At 46.1% G+C, this 19,097-nt stretch overlaps 1 protein-coding gene across 1 annotated transcript in view; it reads right to left on the bottom strand.

Moving 5' to 3' along the window:
- LOC125307296 (stereocilin) overlaps positions 1-18,077 on the bottom strand; it is a 33,074-nt gene extending 14,997 nt beyond the window's left edge. Inside the window, exons 1-15 of the mRNA XM_048263193.1 lie at positions 17,847-18,077; positions 17,282-17,495; positions 16,298-17,077; positions 15,818-16,207; positions 14,895-14,919; positions 11,770-12,298; positions 10,434-11,348; positions 9,787-9,849; positions 9,484-9,606; positions 8,714-8,880; positions 7,510-7,696; positions 6,726-6,841; positions 6,297-6,426; positions 4,122-4,304; positions 3,713-3,751 (exon numbers count right to left, since the gene is read on the bottom strand). Coding sequence (XP_048119150.1) covers positions 3,713-3,751; positions 4,122-4,304; positions 6,297-6,426; positions 6,726-6,841; positions 7,510-7,696; positions 8,714-8,880; positions 9,484-9,606; positions 9,787-9,849; positions 10,434-11,348; positions 11,770-12,298; positions 14,895-14,919; positions 15,818-16,207; positions 16,298-17,077; positions 17,282-17,495; positions 17,847-17,909 — 3,924 coding nt within the window. The 5' untranslated portion in view covers positions 17,910-18,077. The remainder of the gene's footprint in view (positions 1-3,712; positions 3,752-4,121; positions 4,305-6,296; positions 6,427-6,725; positions 6,842-7,509; positions 7,697-8,713; positions 8,881-9,483; positions 9,607-9,786; positions 9,850-10,433; positions 11,349-11,769; positions 12,299-14,894; positions 14,920-15,817; positions 16,208-16,297; positions 17,078-17,281; positions 17,496-17,846) is intronic.
- Between the last annotated feature and the right edge of the window lie 1,020 nt (positions 18,078-19,097).

The following is a 19,097-nucleotide window of genomic DNA, read 5'->3' as shown; positions in this document are numbered from 1 at the left end:
ATAAAGTTGTAATAATTACCACTGTTAAAACTAGATGTACCGCATAGCGGTACAAAATATGACCGCCGCTCAGTCCTGTACATCCGTTCCGCGAAAATAAATCACACTTCAATTTGTCTCCATATTTTACTCCATCCCCCACTCTTGAAACTTTTGTGTATGCTTGTTTGGCATGCCTGAGTGTGTGTGTGCGGCTGCACAGAAAGTACCCTACTGGTGCTGAAAAGGTGAATAGATTGTAGAATAGCCAAAGAAGATGTAGAATTGTTATAAAACCTTTAAAACCTCTAAACAATCACAAGTAGGGCAGTTCATCACAGTTCATCCATTGCAACTGGATTGATGAAAGGTCACTTACACCTGTAGGCTACATTGTATTTGGGAAAAGCAAAAGGTATCAGCATAATGTTATTTATTTATTTATTTTTTATGTATTTATAAACAAAAACATCTCTGTCAGTTCCATGCCGTTTTTCAACAGCTATCAAAAACAAAGGTCATTTTTTTGGATGGATGGATTTTTTTTGTGAATGTTTCTTCTTCTACATAAGATTTTAGTCATCTTTAGTTCATGTAATACTTTATTGTCAATGCACAAATTAAGTAACAGTAGTCTGAAACGTTATTGTTAATGCACAAATTAAGTAACAGTAGCCTAGTCTGAAATGAAGTGCTGTTTTACATCTAACCAGTGGTGCAAATAACTGACATGTCCAAATGGGCCTTGATGAAATCGTCGCTAGACTGTTCATACACATTTTAACGGGCCAAAGTTGAAGAGCTTTTGTCCGTTATTGTTAGTGCAAATATAGGCTGATTCATGTTCCCTTGCATTGTTTAACTGAGGTCCATGGCTAGTCTGGCTTTCATCAGACCAAGCTCAATCTTTTAAGAAATCAAAAAAAAATAAATAGCGGGCAGATCAGGCTGGGTTCACCCAGCCTAGTCCATAGGCACCCGATATTGTTTAATTTTCCGATTGAGATATACACGCTCTGGCTATTCTAAATGCAAAAAATGCATCAGGGAGTTATGACAAAAGCGGTACCTAACAAACTAGATCCTAATAGAAAGTTGTTAGCTTCCCTAAGCTACAGGTAGGATTATAAGGTAGGCCTATTGACAACATAAATTGTCAATAGGCTATGCTAGCGACACAAATAAAATCTCCTTTGGAAACCAATGGCTTCGCCTTACAGTATCAAGTGGACTTAAACTGTCATATCATTGGCGAAAAGTTGTAATAACATTCCACGCAGCTCCATGAGTCAAGGAAAGCATAAAATGAAGTAGCCACTTCTAAATGGGACCTACTACACAGTAGCTTAAGGTGTTTTGCTAAAACAGCCATAATGAAATGAAGGTGTCATTGTTTGGATACTTCACACACGCGTGCTTTTAATTTCACAGACTACAACTACCAAGCTGTAATCAAAGCACATCGATTCCCCTCTCACACCCTGCACGCACCTAAAACAAAATAAACAGGCGTCTCAGTCTCCGCATGTATAGGCAAAACTGTATCAGACCGGTGTAGCGTTGGTAAATCTTCCATTGCACAGAATGATTTTGTAGCACGTGCAATAAATGACAGTCGAAAGATACAAACAGTGCTGCTATACATTTGCTTGGTATAACCGCATTTATAGTTTTCTACAAATGCAATAAATCAAATGCCTCCATCACTCAACCAACGCTACTTGGTAACATTACCTAGGTCCTTATTGATATTACAAGATTAAGCATTACCTGCAGTAAAACCAAGCATGTCGATAAACATCCTCAGATTTATTTGGCTTCAAGAAGAAATGGGAATTACACTTCATGTGAACATCGTCCTATCCTTATTAGATGTTAAGCTGCGGTAAATTACAGTCCTTGTATGAAGCGTCCATTTGTTTTCAACCCCTTTTAACTTCCAACAAAATTACGTCTCACTGCAACGATCGCCATCTAGTGGACAAAGCGACTACTTTCGCCAATACTGAAAATGCAGCCATGATGATGATGATGAATATTTATTTTGGCTTTCTTTTAATCCTACTGATTTTCATTTTTTACCGGGGGGGGGGCGAAATCACAAATGAGTGATTATGAGCCAGGTTTATGTGGGCCCTTGAGACCAACATACCATAAAAGATTCACAGAGAACTGTGTCTGCCCTACCCTCCTTTCGGGGGTCCAGTCCAGCGGGGGCTGCAGATGAAAACGAAAAATGGACGGTTCCATGCTATCCATGTGGGGGTACATGCTCACCAAGTTTTGTGTACCCGGTCTTTCAGTGTCAGGAATCCTTGTTGGTGTGTCGTCACTAAATGTACACATAAATTATTTTATTGTAAGGCCCCCCATGAACGAAAGTACACAAAACTTGGCATGCATTCAGAGGGTGTCATAATGATCCTACACTTTTAATTTTGTGCAGTTTGACCTTGTCAGCCAGAGACATTGAGATGAAAACACCTAATTTTATGCTTTTTTTAATTTTTAACTAGGTGGCGCTATACATGAAATAAGTGGTAATGGGATGGGTTGACATGCCCCTTAAGACCAACATACAAAAAAAAAGGTGGACCTCCTAGGCCCTACGGTTCTCGAGATATTCACAGAAAACTGTCTCCGGCCACCTACAGGCCAGTTGGTGTATAGTAACATAAATTAATTTATTGTGGCCCCCCCATGAACGGAATTCCACAAAACTTGGCGTGCATACAGAGGGTGTCATAATGATCCTACACTTCCAATTTCGTGCAGTTTTGACTATGTTAGGTCACAGATACCTTCAATTACACCACCTCATTTTTACTTTTTTGTGTTTAACTAGGTGGCGCTATACATGAAATGAGTGGTTATGGAATGCGTTGACATGGCCTTGAGATCAACATACAAAAAAAAAATAATGGTCCTCCTAAACCTTACGGTTCTCGAGATATTCACAGAAAACTGTGTCTGCCCTACCCTCCTTCGGGGTGCAGTCCAGCGGGGGGGCTACAGATCAAAACGAAAAACGATGGTTCCATGCTATCCATATGGGGTTACATGCCCACCAAGTTTTGTCTACCCGGTCTTTCAGTGTCCGGGAATCATTGACGGAAATTTGGACATCGAAAAAAGAAAAAAGAAAAAAAAAAAAAAAAAAAAAAAAAAAAAAATCTGACTAAACCTATATGACCGCCGCTTCGCTGCGCGGCGGTCATAATAAGTACTGTTGATAACAGATCTGGTTCCTTTAGTGTACCTGTATGTTTAATGTACGTATTCTGATTTCTTATAACAGTCAATGTCTATATTTCGGTATCTGCATTTGTTGTAATGTCTTATTCTATTCTTCTTCTAAGTATTAACTGCTTTGGAAATAAAAGTGCCCATTTGTCATGCCAATAAAGCAACTTTTGTATATGAATTTGAATTTCAGAGAGAGAGAGAGAGAGGGAAGGAGGAGAGAGAGAGAGAGAGAGAGAGAGGGAAGGAGAGGACAGAGAGAGAGGGGGATAGATGGAAAGAAAGAACAGAAGAACAGAAGACAGATAGCATGAGAGACAGAAAGCAAAAAAAGAAAAGGAAAAGAGAGAGACAAAAAGAGGGATGAGAAGGTGGCAGGGAACAGAAAAAAAAAGAACAGGACATTTCTATCAGTGTTGTGGAAAGACCTGCTATTCCTACTAGTGGTAAGTTTGATGAAGCCCTGTTTGAAATTTAGAGAGCAACTTACATTTGTGTTTTCAGAAATCCGCTCCAGTATTTGGAATGCCTGGAGGATGAAACATAGACAGCAGGTTGCACCAAATCCCTGGAGAAACTAATCTCCCACAGCTTTTAAATATGACAGAAAAATATGTTTTTCACTCAGTGTTTACTAGCCAAGAGGCCCAAAACTTTTGAGGCTGACTGGGAAGAGACATACCGGTCCAGATTTATAATACTGCTTTCCAAAACAAACAAGTTTTATTGGAAATGAAACCATCTACGCTCATAGTCACAGGCATGTGGGGGTGGATAAATACCCTGTTCTTGTGAGCCAGTTAATTCCTGCTCTAAACTCCTCCTGCCTCCTGAGCTAAAAGGTTGCCCATTTGACTCCTGACATTTGAACATGTGTGTGCATGTGTGTGTATGCCTACCTGTGCAGGTGTGTAGGTGGGCATATCAGGCTGAGTCAGAATGTGCAGCAGCTCAGCTGAGGAGACGGGCATCAGGAAGTCAGCACCCAGCTGGGGCAACAGACCCCGCAGGGACGCCAACGCGGCTGGCGACAGAGCACTGGCATTCAGAGACTCCAGCGCCAACCCCAACCAATGGGACAGCTGCGTGGGGCGAGACTGGCTATTAGAACTACTCACTAAAAGGCTACGGAGTGTGGAGAAAGAAGATGTCAATCGGAAGAGGATGTTGCAATTTGAGGACCACTCATTTGATTAGATTGCATCATGTTAGTTGATCTTCCAAGGGTCAGGGTGCTGAGTTCAAATGTGTGAGTTTATAGACATGTGTCATTACATATGAAAAGTGTGCGTGTCAAAGGGACAGGCAAAAATACATAATACATAACATATGAAATATCCTCATTTTAAGTGTATAAAAATAAACTGCAGAATACAGTAGCCAGTAGCCAAGCCATGTATCAAAATAAAATACTGTATTTTTGTATTTTGAAAATACTAAAAATACTCTTGGAAGCATGAAGGGAGCATGAAATCACTTTGCAAACCTTCCATATGTGTCTATTTAATAAACAGTCAACAGATCAACTATGCTGACCTGTCTGCTACATCTCATAGACTAGTTTATATACTGCATCAGAGATGCATGTCCAGATTGCTTGATGTTGCACTGTGTAATGCTATTGATCAGGAAGGACCCTTGTAGCTGATTTGTATGTAACTGGGCACAGTGTAAGTGTAAAATGGTGTTACAGTATATTGATGCCAAGGCACATAAATATGAATTTTTCATCGTGTTGCTTTAGGCAATACATGGGGAAACCACATAATCAGCTCCATGTGTTCCGATTGGATGATTCAAGTTCTCAAGAAACTGATGTTTAAAGTTCTCAAACTTGAGGTTGATGTGAGAGGGAGTGTATTGTGTATTCTGAAAACAACCAAGTCTGGACAAATTATTAAAACAGCACCAGCCCATCCCTGTGTGTGTGTGTGTGTGTGTGTGTGTGTGTGTGTGTGTGTGTGTGTGTGTGTGTGTGTGTGCAACCACAAACCACACTGCATTCTTCACTCCACTAACCATGAGACCACGAGACCGCTGCACATGTCCTGAATGGATGCAGTTCTTATAAAGAACTTTACATAGCAAGACATGATAGACTGCTGGACTTTACATAGCAGGGCATGATAGACTAGTGGACTTTATATAGCAGGGCATGATAGACTGGTGGACTTTACATAGCAGGCCATGATAGACTAGTGGACTTTACATAGCAGGGCATGATAGACTGGTGGACTTTACATAGCAGGCCATGATAGACTAGTGGACTTTACATAGCAGGGCATGATAGACTGGTGGACTTTACATAGCAGGGCATGATAGACTGGTGGACTTTACATAGCAGGCCATGATAGACTAGTGGACTTTACATAGCAGGGCATGATAGACTGGTGGACTTTACATTATATATACCATATATATTTTACCATTATATATGAAAATACTAAGAATATGACTATTGTTGAAATAGGATGTTCTTTTGATTTGTATATGGACACTTGTTTGAACTCCAAGCTGTTGAAATATCAGCCACTTGCCTGCAATATCACAAACATGGGGTTTCAATGCAAACGTATCATGTGCACAAACTTGTTTTACATGGATTGCAACTGTGTGGACTAAGCTGGCCAAGTGCACAGAAACTTGCCAAGTACTACTCCATTTCTGAATTAACAGGTAGTATATCCATCTTGAAACGATGATGCCATGTTTACCCATAATCATGCAGTGGCACAATGCATTCTGTGTTTGATAAGACCTGCCTAAGTGTGTAACATATTTCCTTCAATGTTTGGATCTGTGAATCTTCCCCTGTAGTTAAGGTCCAAATAAAAGCATTAAAAATGTGTGTGTGTGTGTGTGTGTGTGTGTGGGTGTATGTGTGTGTGTGTGTGTTTGTGTGTGTGTGTGTGTTGCATGTGTGCACAGACACGTGAGTGTGAATTTGCTTTCATCTCCTCCTGCCTCATGTATCCATTCCCCGTTTCCGAGATTCACACACAGACGCACAACGTCATCGCATTTCAGGAGGATTATGAGAGCAGCACAAAAGACTTGTGAAATGGAGCGCTCACCCTGCCGTCGGACGCTACCAGTCCGTCAGTCACACAGGAGGCCAGCCGCTGCCACAGGGCGGGGTGAGGGGAGGACGACAGGAGCGGCCGAAGGTCCTCTAGGCTCAGGTAACACACCAGCACGCCCAACCTGCCCAAGGAACTCTAGCACTCAGTCTTACTGGCAACGCTAGCTTTCACAGGGATCTTATGACAAAACAATTAGATGGCCCTATTGTTACATGGATGTACAATGTCAAAGACACAAAAGCCATGCATATATAAATGTACAGTGTCAAAGACACGCAAAACCCACGCAAGTAAATGAATGATGCTTAGCTTTTTTTGCAAAGACACACTTGATGGCAACCTAGTCAGGCTTGAGACAAACGGAATGAAATATTTCAACCAAATAGATGCCTATGGGTATGCACTGCATCTGAATTTCACCTCAGTAGGGTTTCATTGGTCAGGTTCCTCTTCTTGGGGTAGACAGTCCTGAGGATATGGTGCCCTCTAGTGGCATCCAGGCTGCTGTTACCCAGCAGCTCCAACAGAGGAGTGAGCTGGGGGCGGGACCAAACGTATGTCAAATACCTCACTGGTTCATACAGGAAGCCTCAGTGCCACTTCCTTCAACCTGATAATACAACCTGACACATCCTTCCTCTAGTCTAGACTGAAATGATTTTCTATTCACATCATGCAGCATAACATGTGAGCTCCTGGATTGAATGAGGACAGAGCTTAGCCAGCGAGACCATTTATTCCCGTGGGGAAGTCGAAAGGCCAGTGGGACCATTTGTCACACTACTGAGTGTAAATGCCATGCTGAGCTATAAAGTTCACACGCAATCACGGGCTGACAGCGTGGCGGGGATATTTATCACAAATAAACAGAATTAATATGCCAATTTACCCCCGCTATCAGTCTCAATACAAGATTATCCCACTCTGTTAAACCCACACGGAAATGCCGCTCATACACAAACAAAGAATAACAATGTGAATACAAAGACTTTACAGCAGAACTCAAGAAGTGTTGATGTGCCTGATAATAGCCGTCTTAAATGGGTTATCTGACATGCATACATTATAAGGCCCATCCCTTTTGCGATTATCTTGATAGATTTATGAAGCACTATAAAACACCCGGGATCCCCCAATCAAGACTGCTTTACTATCTAACACAACATGGCCTCCTATGAGTGCTCTGTGTCCCAGTGACCCCCACCTGCTGTGCGGTGAGCTGCTGGAAATGGCCGAGGGGCAGGTGGGGCAGCAGGGGCAGGATGGAGGTGAGGAAGTAGTGGGGCCAGGAGGCCACCTCACCGGCCACGGGCGACTGGAGCAGCCGCTTGACAAACGCCTGCTTCTGGGGGGACTTCATCACCGAGCTGTGCTCCCGGATCGCCAGCAGTCTGGAGCCGCCACCAGGGGGCAGCAGAACGCACAACACACTCAAGTCATTTTCTATTGGATTGATAATGAAATTTGCAACGGGGCTAATTGGCCTCATAAGGTGTCATGTTATGCGGCACACTGTGCTGAGAGCTCTCAGCTATCCACGCGGTTGTTGTCAGCATCATAATGACACTGACGGTCATGTTGTGTCATGTTGCTTGGCTGTTGCGTCCCATAAAGGTTTAATGATAGCAATGATGTGTGCAGTGGTGCAAGCTGTGCCACATCAGGGGCAACTGTGTGAGTGGGATGCTACATGCTACATGCTATGTGCCAGCACGGCGAGAGTAGCTATGAGATACTGTATCATACCATCCTAATAACGATCACTGCATTACTGGCCAGGTAGAAAGCCTCAGTGTAGGTTCAGTGTAAATGATCAATAAGCACTTTCTTTACAGAAGCTAACTCTTTACATCCAAAGCCACAGCATATAGTTGGCTTAGGTCCTCAAAATGGTGCAGAGTGCTGTGGAGTTTTGAAAAGGAACTTCATTTGACATGTTGAGTAATATCGATAGGACACACTGTCTTGAACTGTGCCCCTCAGTTCCTTCCACCCTGCATGCATCTACAGTAACATGTCTATGTGCATCCACAGTAACATGCCTATGTGCATCCACAGTAACATGTCTAGTAACATGTCTATGTGCATCCACATTAACATGTCTAGTAACATGTCTATGTGCATCCACAGTAACATGTCTACTGTATGTGCATTCACAGTAACATGTCTATGTGCATCCACAGTAACATGTCTATGTGTCCTCATTCCCTGCTGTAACAGTAGCTCCAGAGCACTTCTTACCCACATCTCCCCGCGGGCTGCAGGTAATTCAATCCCAGTGTTTTTACTCAACTGATACGCTTTCAGTTCATGAACTTGTGAACAAGAAAAACTACACATACAATTAAATCAATTGAATAGAACAATATAAACAGACAAGACACAGAAGAGGGTGGGATATGACTCACACGCTGTCATTGACCATCAAAGAGGCAGGGAAGCTCATGATGTCAGAGACAGACATGAAGGGGATGAACTGGGAGAGGTCAACAAATAGGTCAGGGGTCACTCGTGGAAACTTCTGGATGAAAGCGGCCGTCATGGTTTCCATAGCCTGCTGCTCTGTTGGGGAGGCCTTAGAAAGACACCTGAGGCTTAGTAACAGGTTTATAAATAGGAACACACGTGAGGCTTAGTAACAGGTTTATGAACAGGAACACACCAAAATGACTGATGCTCTTCAAAAATGATTTATCAGGAACATCAAATTAAAAAACAGACACACAAAGCCTGCCTTGCAACCGTAATATTTCAGGACCTTGCTTACAAGTTATCTCTGGAAACCCTCCCTGCGTAACAAGATTTTGGCCAGACAAGAGTAATTATATTCAACTCCACTGAGCTCCTCTTAAAGATGAATACGGTCTTACATTGAGTTAGGGTTCTCCGACTGATTAATGATAGAGTCCTCACGGCCCTGTAGGGCACTGAACAAGCGCTGCTTTGGTTCAAGGGGCCATTTATCCTCAAGTAGATATTCATAGAACTCCACATGATCCATGCGGACAATCATATAGATCAGTGGGTTGACCTAATGGTTCTCATTCATCATTCTGTGTGGAGCTACCCTCCTGCAGTCACAGGCCTTTTACCACACAACCAAAAGAGGATTCTCCTAGAAACAGCTTAGGGTCAGAGATGCTGTGGCTAGACAATGATCTGGTGGGTTTTCCTCTACCTCGACAACCACGTCCAGCTGGTCCCAGCTCTGATGGACGTGAGACAGGAATCTCTTCACTGCGTCCTTCTCAGCTGACATCACCAACATTTGGATGCCCTCCCGTGGCATCTTCAGATACTCCTGAACACATGATATGGGGAGATTGATTGGGATTCTTGAATTTCCCCTATAGGGATCAATAAAGTATCTATCTATCTATCTATCTATCTATTTATCTATCTGGATCTGCTTTGTTGAAGCATAGATCTTAAGGAGAGTGTAGTGCATGTTTGTAGTATACAGCAGTATATTAGTTTGTACCTGTATAAGGACTCTGAGGGCAGAGGAGTTGCCTTGTCTCTGGATCAGATCCCACAGTACAGGCTATTCAGGCAGACGGACATATTTGGAGAGAGAGAGAGAGACAGAAGATGGAGAGACAGAGGGAGGGAGAGAGACAGACCAACAGACAGACAGAAGTGGCCATTAAAACATTCTCAAGCCTTTTCAGAAAAGGGTGTGACAAATGTATTGTCATCAACTTGACACTTCATCTGCATGTGCATGACATGAAACCCTCCACCAAATACAAATGGCTCCTGTGCTCCAGGACTGTCAAAACGTTAAATGAGATACACTGCACATCAGCGTGATGCCACCAGGGCCTCTCCAATTCAGTTTTGTTGATTCAGACAGAAAACTAATTTCCCTCTTGAGGTCTTATCCTTCTGCTGCAGTAAACAACAGCTACTGTCAAAAACGGATTAGGCTGCAGGTCCTATACATTTTTTCTCTCTTGGCGACAGCTTCTACTGTTTAATATTCCACACACAGAAAACATTGAATTGGGTGAACAAATTATACTCAAGAAAACTTGGAACAACACAAAACTTCCAGACATGAGAAAATGGTATATTTTCACTGGAGGACCCCAAAGGCACCCAGAATGAATCTGTCCGCCATCTTACACTGAAGCAGCTTAGCAGGTCCTCCTTGACGGCTGGGTTCTGCTCCTTCCTCAGGAAGACTCCCACAGTGTGGAGGACGCTGAGGGAGGCATTGGGCCTCAGCGTAGCCCAGAAGGAGCCGTTGTCCAGCAGACTGGCCAGCAGGATGGCCTGGCCCAGGCCCTGCCGCACCTCGCGCTCGCCTTCCTCCAGCCCCGCTGACAGGCCCACCATGAAGTCCAGCACGCGCAGCACGTAGCTCACGGTGGCCAGCCAGCTGGCGCGCTCGTCCATGGTGCCCTCACAGCGGCTCAGGCTCTGCAGCGCGTCCAGCACCAGGGGCACCGGGTCGGCGCACAGCTGCGACGTGTCGAACGCGTACGGCGCCGGGAGCAGGTCGAAGAACTGCTGGAGGGCGCAGCGTCCACCTGGGCTGGAGGCCCCGGGCTGCCCGGCGCCCTCGTCCACCTCGGCCGGACCCAGACACAGACCCAGGAGGAGGGACGGCCGGGTGTGGAGGAGCTCGGCGTACAGGGATGCGTTGCTGCACATGTAGTCCCGCAGGCCTGGGGTGTGGACGCAGACCTCCAGCAAGGTGGCATTGGCAAAATTCTGGACGTGCCAGCTCCTGTAGTCACAGAGCCCCTCCGCGAGTCCGCGAGTGGTGTTGAGGACACGCGAGCAGTATTCGGACACCCATGACCCGTCCATGGAAGGTGTCAACCCATTTCCACACAGGGACAGAATGAGAGCGGAGTCGTTGGGTAAGAAGCACCTGCGGAAGTCGTGGGCATTCATGGAGGGGCTGCCCAGCAGTGCCAAGCAGTCCTGGCTGGCATCAGGGGCAGAGGCTCCCGGAGCATCCCCTGTCAGCTGCACACAGAGCTCCGAGATGCTAGACTGGCTCAAATACCCGTAGTCCTTAGTAAGTGCTGCCTGAGGGAAATTCAAGATTATACATTTAGAATAATTTATTTGACTTAAGAGTTTTAAGATCTTATTAATAAAACCATGATTTTTTTTTTAAGAACAAGATCTTGAAAAACAGTGGTCTCAAGATTTTTCCATAAGAGGTCTTTTTCTGTCCAGTATGACTAGATACAGCCTGGGAAAAATCTACATTTCACATGCACACTCGCAAAGCTATATCCAGCCTGCCCCAACATAGATTATTTTCCAGTAGTAGGCACAGCACAGCAAACATCCTCCTTGGTGTAACGCAGAGCTGCACTGAACTTATGTCACCCCACTGAACGAAACCTGACGCCCAAACAGAACCCCAAAACCTGACACCCAAACAGAACCCCGAAACCTGACACCCAAACAGAACCCTGAAACCTGACGTTGCTCTGATTACCTGTTGTGCCCTGTGGACCCAGAACGAGGAGTTGGCACAGACCGTGTTGTTGAACTCGTGCGCAAAGAACTCGCTGCACACCTGCACCCACAGGAAGTCCTCCTCGGCCACCGCCAGGTACCAGGCCGCGTCCGAGCAGGTGGCGTGGAGGTCGGGCCCCCCGAGCTCGCTGAGGGCGTCCAGTGACCCCGTGAAGAGGTTGCAGTAGAGGAAGACGGTGAAGTTGGACACGCCCGTCAGGCCTGGGATGGAGTCGTTGCAGGCGGCCTCCAGGATCTCCTCCGAGGCCGAGGGGTCAGGGGTCGGCACAGGGGTCGTCACCAGTGCGTCCTCAGGCAGGGGAAGGAGCCTGGACCTGCGGTAGGTGGGTGGGGTGGAGGAAGAGGAGGAGGAGGAGGAGGAGGAGGCTGAGGGGGCACCGCTGTCCTTCCCGGCTGGAGGGCAGGTCAAGAAGGTGGGGCGGCTGGGGGGGCCATGTGAGGTGAAGCCCAGGGCCTGGGCGTTCCAGGTCAAGTTGTGTCTGATACCCCTGGAGAACGTGGGGAAGAGAGAGAACAGAGAGTGGAGAGAGAGAACAGAGTGGAGAGAGAGAGGAGAGAACAGAGAGTGGAGAGAGAGAACAGAGAGCAGAGAGTGGAGAGAGAGGAGAGAGAGAACAGAGAGCAGAGAGTGGAGAGAGAGAAGAGAGAGTAGAGAGAGAGAACGCCAAGAGATGAGTGTAAAAACAAGTCCCCTCATCCAGCTAGTACTACTAACACAACTAATAGTCAGCCTCAGGACCTTGCTAATTTTTCAAACAATTCGCCTAACCAAATTATAAATGCAGAAAAACAAAATTACTTTTCATATTGGACTGAAACAACAAAAAGACAAAATAAACTTCAATGTTATTTGGCCCTAAACAGAGAGTACACTGTGGCAGACTACCTATCCACAGTCACTGATACCAGACAGAGAAAAACCTTGACCAGATACAGACTAAGCAATCACAGTCTGGCTATTGAGAAGGGCAGACACAGGCAAACCTGGCTGCCCAGAGAAGACAGGCTGTGCACCAACTGCAACCAAGGTGCCATAGAAACAGAGCTTCACTTTTTGGCTGAATACTGCCAATGGAAAGAGATACGAGATCAATTTTTTTCCTAAATTCAGAGAAATGCATCCAGACCTTCAAAAATGTAAGGATCTAAGTCTACGAATATTATTAGGAGAGGAACAAAAGAGCGCAAGGGTTGCAGCAAGATATATAGATGCTTGCCATAAACAAAGGGAGTCACTTCATCAGTGAAGCACACAAAAAAGTCAAACACACACACACACACACACACACACACACACACACACACACACACACACATGCATTCCCATCCACACCATCACATACACACACACACTGACACATGATGGTTTGTTTTATCTTTACACACTACTACATACATGTATGCTTTGGCAATACAAATTGTATTTTTTGTCATGCCAATAAAGCTCAATTGAATTGAACAGAGAGAGCAGAGAGAGAGCAGAGAGTGGAGAGAGAGAACAGATAGAGCAGAGAGAGAACAGAGAGTAGAGAGAGAGAACAGAGAGTGGAGAGAGAGAGAGAGAACAGAGAGTGGAGAGAGAGAACACAGAGTGGAGAGAGAGAACAGAGAGTGGAGAAAGAGGAGAGAGAACAGAGAGAGCAGAGAGAGAACAGAGAGTGGAGAAAGAGGAGAGAGAACAGAGAGAGCAGAGAGAGAACAGAGAGTGGAGAGAGAGAACAGAGAGTGGAGAGAGAGAGAACAGAGAGTAGAGAGAGAGAACAGGCTCAGCGACCATAGCCTTGCTATTGAAAAGGGGCGACACAGGCAAACCTGGCTGGCCCCTGAAAAGAGGATGTGTGCTCACTGCAGTGATGTAGTGGAAAATGAACAACATTTTATGCCCATGTTACATGATCAATAACATAATAATCCATAGTTTTTTTTTTTCCGTTTTTTTCTGTTCATTTAAAAGCCAGATGTTATTTTCATTATTATTATTATTATTATTATTATTATTATTATTATTATTATTATCATTATTTGTATTACTATTATTATTATCTATATTACTGTTATTGTTGTATTGAATGCTTTGGCAACACTGTAACATTTACATTCATGCCAATAAAGCTTGTTGAATTGAATTGAATTGAATTGAGTGGAGAGAGAGAACAGAGAGAGAGAGAGAACAGAGAGTGGAGAGAGAGAACAGAGAGTGGAGAGAGAGAACAGAGAGTGGAGAGAGAGAACAGAGAGTGGAGAGAGAGAGAAGAGAGAGAGAACAGAGAGTGGAGAGAGAGAACAGAGAGTGGAGAGAGAGAACAGAGAGAGAACAGAGAGTGGAGAGGAGAGAGAGAGAACAGAGAGAGCAGAGAGAGAACAGAGAGTGGAGAGAGAGGAGAGAGAGAGAACAGAGAGAGCAGAGAGAGAACAGAGTGGAGAGAGAGAACAGAGAGAGGAGAGAGAGGGAGAGAGAGAGAACAGAGAGTGGAGAGAGAGAACAGAGAGGAGAGAGAGGAGAGAGAGAGAACAGAGAGTGGAGAGAGAGAACAGAGAGTGGAGAGAGAGAACAGAGAGAGAGAGAGGAGAGAGAGAGAACAGAGAGTGGAGAGAGAGGAGAGAGAGAACAGAGTGGAGAGAGAGAGAGGAGAGAAGAGAGAGAGAGAGAGAGAGAGAACAGAGAGGAGAGAGAGGAGAGAGAGAGAACAGAGAGTGGAGAGAGAGAACAGAGAGTGGAGAGAGAGAACAGAGAGAGAGAGAGAGAACAGAGAGTGGAGAGAGAGAGAAAGAGAGAGAACAGAGAGTGGAGAGAGAACAGAGAGTGGAGAGAGAGAGAACAGAGAGTGGAGAGAGCACTCTGAGAATCTGTGCCTCTGGTGTTTGTTTCACTGTCGCCTGCGCTTGATTTATCTGGCCCGATGCAACACACGCAGTGGAAACGTCACAAAGGTGCAAACTGATCTGAAACTCGAAACACACTCTGTCCAAAGGCTCATAAAAAAAGAAAGCACCTGAGGGATACACACACACAGGCACATGCACGGCAGACATACAGTATGGGAGCAGGCTGATGTGGAAAATGAGTTTGGTGCCAACACTTACCACAGAATGAGCTGCCTTAGATCACCTTTTAAGAGAATGACAAAAAATGTCAAACATGTCACAAATCACACACAATGGCAGAACTCTATTGACATTGGTGGAAAACTATGGCTCCTGAATTAGGCAATCAGGCTTGTGGTAACAGCATCGCAGCGGGCATAATACCAGACGGCTTGGGTTACTGCCATCAACAAAAGCGCAAGCAGATTGAACTCACCATAGGATTTGGGGTAACAGCGATATGCTTAATGACTAACATGGCCTTTGTGATTTTAAAGCTGTGTCAGACAGAGTTCTCTGCTAAATCTTTCAGCCCAGACGATCATATGAACTTAGGCCCCTTCAAATGAGTAGATTTTACTGATTAGAGTGGGTCTCTCGACGTAAATAATGAATGAACTTCAGATTCAATGGGAGAGCATATGGAGATTAAAGATTCTTTTAAATGGACACAGAGCTGATGGGATTCTATGGAACACTGAAACATTGAAGATTCTTTTAAATGGACAGAGAGCTGATGGGATTCTTTTCATTTTTGTACCCATATGCTTGCAGCCACTACAGAGTAGTAAGACTGAAATATTGTGGTAAAAATGAGGCAAATGAGAAGCTGAATCTGCCACAATGCATGTGATTCTTTCACAGAGATACTGGAAGAAAATACTCCTGCTGTGGCTCTTTTGCTGACTACATCACAGTAATGGCCTCAGGCTAGCAGATAACAGATGCAAACCTATGCATAGCAAATAAAGACCTACATATTTATAAAGACCTACATATTTATAAAGACCTACATATTTGCTCTCCAAACAGCCCACAGACAAAAAAAATAAATTTTGAGAAATGTTGAGAATTCAATAAAAATGAAGCTGCTTGTTGCCATTGCCAAAAACTTCAAACCAAACATCAACTGCTACACTTGCCCACTATGCATCTTCCATGGCGATTCGGTTGTGGCACGCCAACTACACTGCTGACGTCGTCCAGCAGTGCCATGGTAACGCGCGACACCTTCCTGCGCAGGCTTCCGTAGACAGAGTTGCCCACGCGGTGCAGCAGGCCGCTCCGCAGGCCGTCGAGACTCTGAAGGAGCGCGGGGTTCCTCTGGGCCAGCTGCGCCGCTGCCCTCTCCCCGGCGCTCGATCGCCACAGAGCCTGCAGCAGCAGGGCCTGCACCGAGTCCAGCTTGTCAATGTCCAACAGGCTCTGGTTCCGAAGGAACGCCCCTGCAGCGAGGCCCTCGTCCTTCAGTAGCGCCTCCGCCTCCGGGGGGAGGCTGAAGGGCCTCAGGCGACCGGTGGACACCGATGTCCCTTCGCTGCTTCCACCACCTCCACCTCCACCTCCACCTCCACCTCTGCCTCCACCTCCACCTCCACCTCCACCTCCACCTCCACCTGCACCTCCACCGCCCCTGGGATCGTCTGAGGGGTGCAGGCTGAGCACCGGCTTCCAGTTGCGCGTCTCCAGGAAGCCCAGCAGCTGCTCCAGCCAGTCGGTGCTGAAGCCCCCGCAGTCGCGGCGTCCCCGCAGCACGCAGATGAAGCCCTGGAGCCCGGCGCTGGCCTGCCCGTATGTGCCGCTCACCACCGCCTGCAGCACCGCGTCGAGCAGCGCACTGATCGTCCTCCAGTTCTGCGACACGAATGCCAGGATGGGCCGCTGCGGCTGCCGCTCGGACAGATGCTGGATGCTCTGGACCAATCCCAGCAGGCCGTCCCAGTGCGGGCTGCCGCGGAGGGACAGGAACAGGTCCTGCAGTCTGAAGCTAGGCCTGGGAGGCACCCTGCTGTCCCACGGCCCATAGGGGGCGCCACCTTCCGCCTGCAGGAGGGTGTAGAGGATCTTCTCCCAGAACTGTTCCTCCCTGAAGGCCGGCTGCCTCTCCTCCAGTTCGGCCCCCATCTCCTGGAGGTACGTGGAGATGTTGTAGAGGAAGCCTGACAGGCGCTGGCGGTCTATGGGCTTGTTTAGAGACGGGAGGCCCATGTTTTTGGGGGACAGCAGACCTAGAGATTTGAGTCCCCCAACGATGTTGCGCACCACGGTTTGGACCTGCTGGTCCTGAGGCTTTTCTGAGTGGTGGGGCTGGTCTCCTCTTGGATACGAGCTCCCACCGTTCCGCCATATTGACAGCAGCTCTTTCAGAATGGCTTCCCTTTGCTCCGCTTCCTTACTTCCACCTAAGAAAGAAAACGAACAGTGTGTGGTTACTCTGTCTGAACCCAATAACTTAGAAAACCCAATGGCCTAGAAAACGAGCTTATAGTTCATTAAACTTTTCGACAACATGTGCTCATAGCGACATACACACACACACACACACACACACACACACACACACACACACACAATGGAATCCAGGCTAACACAAGAGAAAACTTCACCTGGAAGAGCAGCGGGTATTTGGCTGACTAAAAGCACCAGTGACACCAGAAGCAGCACCAGTGACCGAAGCTTCCCCATCCTGAGCTGGACTTCAGCACCTGCGAGTGGGTGAGGATGAGGGCATGTTCTCCACCCCTCTGCCAAGGCACCGACGGCGGCAGGATCCCACTCTAAGAGCGAGCCGAAGACACACTGCAGGAGTAAAATGTCGCTCTGGAGATAGGGCATGAAATGTTAATGGCTAATTCACTGAGTTCTAACAAAGCACAGCTACATTACCACTGAGGCTTAGAAGCGGCAAAATGTGCAGTAAAATAAGCTATCAACTGTCATTTGCAATTATACGAAACAATATTATTCTGTTTTATGATGCAAAGCATAAAATGTGTACTTTATCTTATGTGTAATAGCAGGAGATTTTTTTTCTAAAATGTCTTAATTATACTTTCTGTACAATTAATTTTATTGCTTAGTTGTTTTACACTGTAACATTTATGACATTGTAACTTATGAGGGGTACCTTTGTAAATTATTGCAATTATGAAAGAAAAATGAAGTACTTACACACAACTTTGGTCCATTCTTTTTCAATTCCTCTACTCCATAAAAATAGCAAAGTGGAGACATTCATCTCGAAAGCAGATGAACAAAACTGTGTCATGACACTGTCATTCAAAGGCACACCAAAAAACGGGAGCACTTGATCCAGCCGCGATGTCCTTTCCCCCTCGCTTGCTGTACCGCCACTATCTCCTCCTGCTCTCTCGCTTGCTGCCCTGCTCCACCTCATCTCTCTCTCTGTCTCTCTCTCTCTCTGTCTCTCTCTCTCTCTCTGTCTCTGTCTCTCTCTCTCTCTCTGTCTCTCTCTCTCTCTCTGTCTCTCTGTGAGGGCACTTGTCAGGTCTCTGATCTGCGCCTCCTCCCTGCGTCCAGATTCAGTCGACTGCACAAAGGCCCCGGGCCTCCTCAGGTTTCAGCGTCTGCAAGGGCTGCGTGTTACAGCTGACCGAGAAAGTCAGAGGAAAGTGAAACTTAAGCAAGGGGATGGTCAAGGAGCATGTACGTCCCCGACATGTGTGTGTGTGTGTGTGTGTGTGTGTGTGTGTGTGTGTGGGTGGGTGTTTGTGTGAGTGTATGTATGCATGTGCTACTGAAGGTGGATAGTGAGTGTGTGCATTTTGTGTATTGTGTGTGTGTGTGTGAGTGTATGTATGCATGTGTAACTGTATGTGTATGTGTGTGCATGTGTATATGTGTGTGTGCATATTTCTCTTCTTCTTGTGTGTCCAAAATGAGACTGTGTGGATTTTTCCATCATAGGCTCCACTGTGACCACCAGCCGAAAGCCACTGCAGAGTGATCAGGTCGGTGAGCTATCCTGTCACTGCTGTGTTATTCCTCCATACTGTCACAGGCTACAGTAGGCCTGTTCTTCCTGTGGGATGAAGTTCAGACCCAATGTTTACGAAAGAGTCAACATCCAAGAGAAATCTGCATTGATTTAATTACCCCATCAGATATATAACATTGCCTATTATCATGTCCTTCCATTGACTAATTCTCAATTGAGGCTTCCATCAGCATGGGCTTCATTCCATGACTTTGTCCTTGGGGGTTATCACCTTACACAGGGGCTGAGCCAACAAGCTCCACCGGAGCTGTCCGGCCACAAACACACCCTAAAGTCACCCCCAGCACAGACAATCAGGCCCTTGACTACAGACACAGACTCGTCTCCCACATGGTCACATGGGAAACTTGAGCAGGTCCAGTGAAAGTGCCCCCCCCCCCCCACCCCCACCTCCCGGAACGCTC

The sequence above is a fragment of the Alosa alosa genome, chromosome 14 (genome assembly GCF_017589495.1).
Source record: "Alosa alosa isolate M-15738 ecotype Scorff River chromosome 14, AALO_Geno_1.1, whole genome shotgun sequence".
NCBI classification, from domain to species: domain Eukaryota; kingdom Metazoa; phylum Chordata; class Actinopteri; order Clupeiformes; family Clupeidae; genus Alosa; species Alosa alosa.
This window is presented reverse-complemented; position numbering and strand designations above follow the sequence as displayed.